We start from the raw sequence: 1,806 nt of genomic DNA, 5'->3' as shown, positions 1-1,806 counted from the left end.
TTACCCCTTCCACTGTGCCAGATGATGCCTCCCAAAAGGCTTTTACTGGGCAAAATAGGTATTTAAACTTTTATCCATCCATTCTGCTATGAAAGTCAGAGCCGCATGTATGTCCCCTCTGCCCACCAATTAAGCAGGGAATTAATGACTAGCCCAAGATCTATCACGTACTGCGTCTCCCTGATCTAAATTTGTCCGCTACCCAATACTGGCTATACAGAAGATGTCCCATATATGGCTGCGCTGTTTACAATGTAGATTCTGACATAGCTGTGGATTATCATGAAGATGGCGTTTAAATGATACGCTTGTAGAGAAACAGCTTCAGTATTATTTCTCACTGTCTGCTGGACAGGTTGTTTTTTCTTGTTTCTTGTTCATCATTGTAGCGTATGTGTATTTTGCCAAGACTAGGACAATAAAGCAAATCCATCTGGAGTAATTTATTTCACGCATCCTGATTGTGATAATGTTCTGTCCCAAATGATGAGACATGTAATTAAGGTTCGGGGTGTTTTTTTACTCTCCATTTCCTTCCTTTTCCTACTCTGCAAAACCAAGAGCAGCCTTCAGTACAGTTTCGTTTGTAAAATCGTGCCAGAAATAATAGGGATAATAGCGGGAAAAGCCTTAATTAATGTGGCTGGCAATTCGTGTTGAAGAAAAGTAATTCCAGACAAGCTGAATTGCATGAAAAATGCCGTGCCAGTAGTATAGCCGAAGACAAAGGGAAGGTTTCAGCTGAATTCCCCAGGCCCTCGAAGGACCAACTCCTCCTCCCATATGGAACTGCCTGAATGTTAAGATATGCTCAGCGCTTCTCCTGGCACTTGCATTGTCAGCAGGGGTCATTTCGTAGAAAAAGAGGTGTAGGAGCTCATTAGCATAACTCATTAGCATAACTTATTTGCATATGCCACACCCCCTGACATCACCGGAAGTGTGTCAGAAGGCAACACCCACTGCTCAGGCTACACTGGACTGTTTTGGATTGCTAGCTCTTGGGGCTGCAGCTTACCTGGCTGCTTCTTGCTCTGACTGAGGGCTGCTGGGAGCAGGGGGTGGGGCTTGTTGCATGTGCCCGCCCCCTGGGCTCTTTACTGCCGGAGCTCCGCTCCTGTGTGCTCCTGCAGGAAATGACCCCTGATTGTCAGAGATTAGGCAGGTGGTGAGCGGAGAGAGAGAGACCCTTTTCAGTGGCACCTGCTTTACGGAAAACCCTTCCTAGACAGATTTGAGACCCACCTACGTCGTTTTCTTTTCAGCACAAAGTTAAGACTTGCTGTTCTCCAGTGCTTTCACTGGCTCATCATGAGTGCACATCTGTTTTCTGCTTTTTGGGGAAAAAAATCTGGATCTTAGCTTTGCTGTGCATTGATGTCCTTTAACTGGGTTTTTTTTTTTTTTAATTGGCGCTTTGTTTTAATTGTTCTAAATCGGGAGTCCCAACCTTTTTGATAGGCTTGCCAAGTCCCCCCGGGGGGCGGGGAAACCCCTGCCCCAGAGGCCCGTTCCCCGCCGGCGGCGGATCGGGCCCCGGGGCAGTGTTCCCTCTAAGATGAGTGAGTGTGAGCTAGCTCACAGTTTTTGAGCTTCCAGCTCACACATTTTTGTCTTAGCTCAGGAAGGAGGGCTCCAGAGCAAACGGATTGATGCAGTAGCTAAATCGCTTGCTCAGAACTTTAATGCCAGTAGCTCACAAAGTGGGATTTTTGCTCACGGGACTCCCAGCTTAGAGGGAACATTGCCCCGGGGGGAACGTCACCCGGAAGTGACGCGACCACGCCGGGCACGCTGAGGCCGGGG

General features: G+C 47.8%; 1 protein-coding gene across 1 annotated transcript in view; it reads left to right on the top strand.

Moving 5' to 3' along the window:
* SORCS2 (sortilin-related VPS10 domain containing receptor 2) overlaps nucleotides 1-1,806 on the top strand; it is a gene marked incomplete at its 5' end in the record, with an annotated part of 92,216 nt that overhangs the window by 42,065 nt on the left and 48,345 nt on the right. Inside the window, one exon of the mRNA XM_015406426.1 lies at nucleotides 390-396. Within this exon, the coding sequence (XP_015261912.1) occupies nucleotides 390-396 (7 nt within the window). The remainder of the gene's footprint in view (nucleotides 1-389; nucleotides 397-1,806) is intronic.

Source organism: Gekko japonicus, unplaced genomic scaffold (assembly GCF_001447785.1).
Source record: "Gekko japonicus isolate JY-2015 unplaced genomic scaffold, Gekko_japonicus_V1.1 scaffold3279, whole genome shotgun sequence".
NCBI lineage: Eukaryota > Metazoa > Chordata > Lepidosauria > Squamata > Gekkonidae > Gekko > Gekko japonicus.
This window is presented reverse-complemented; position numbering and strand designations above follow the sequence as displayed.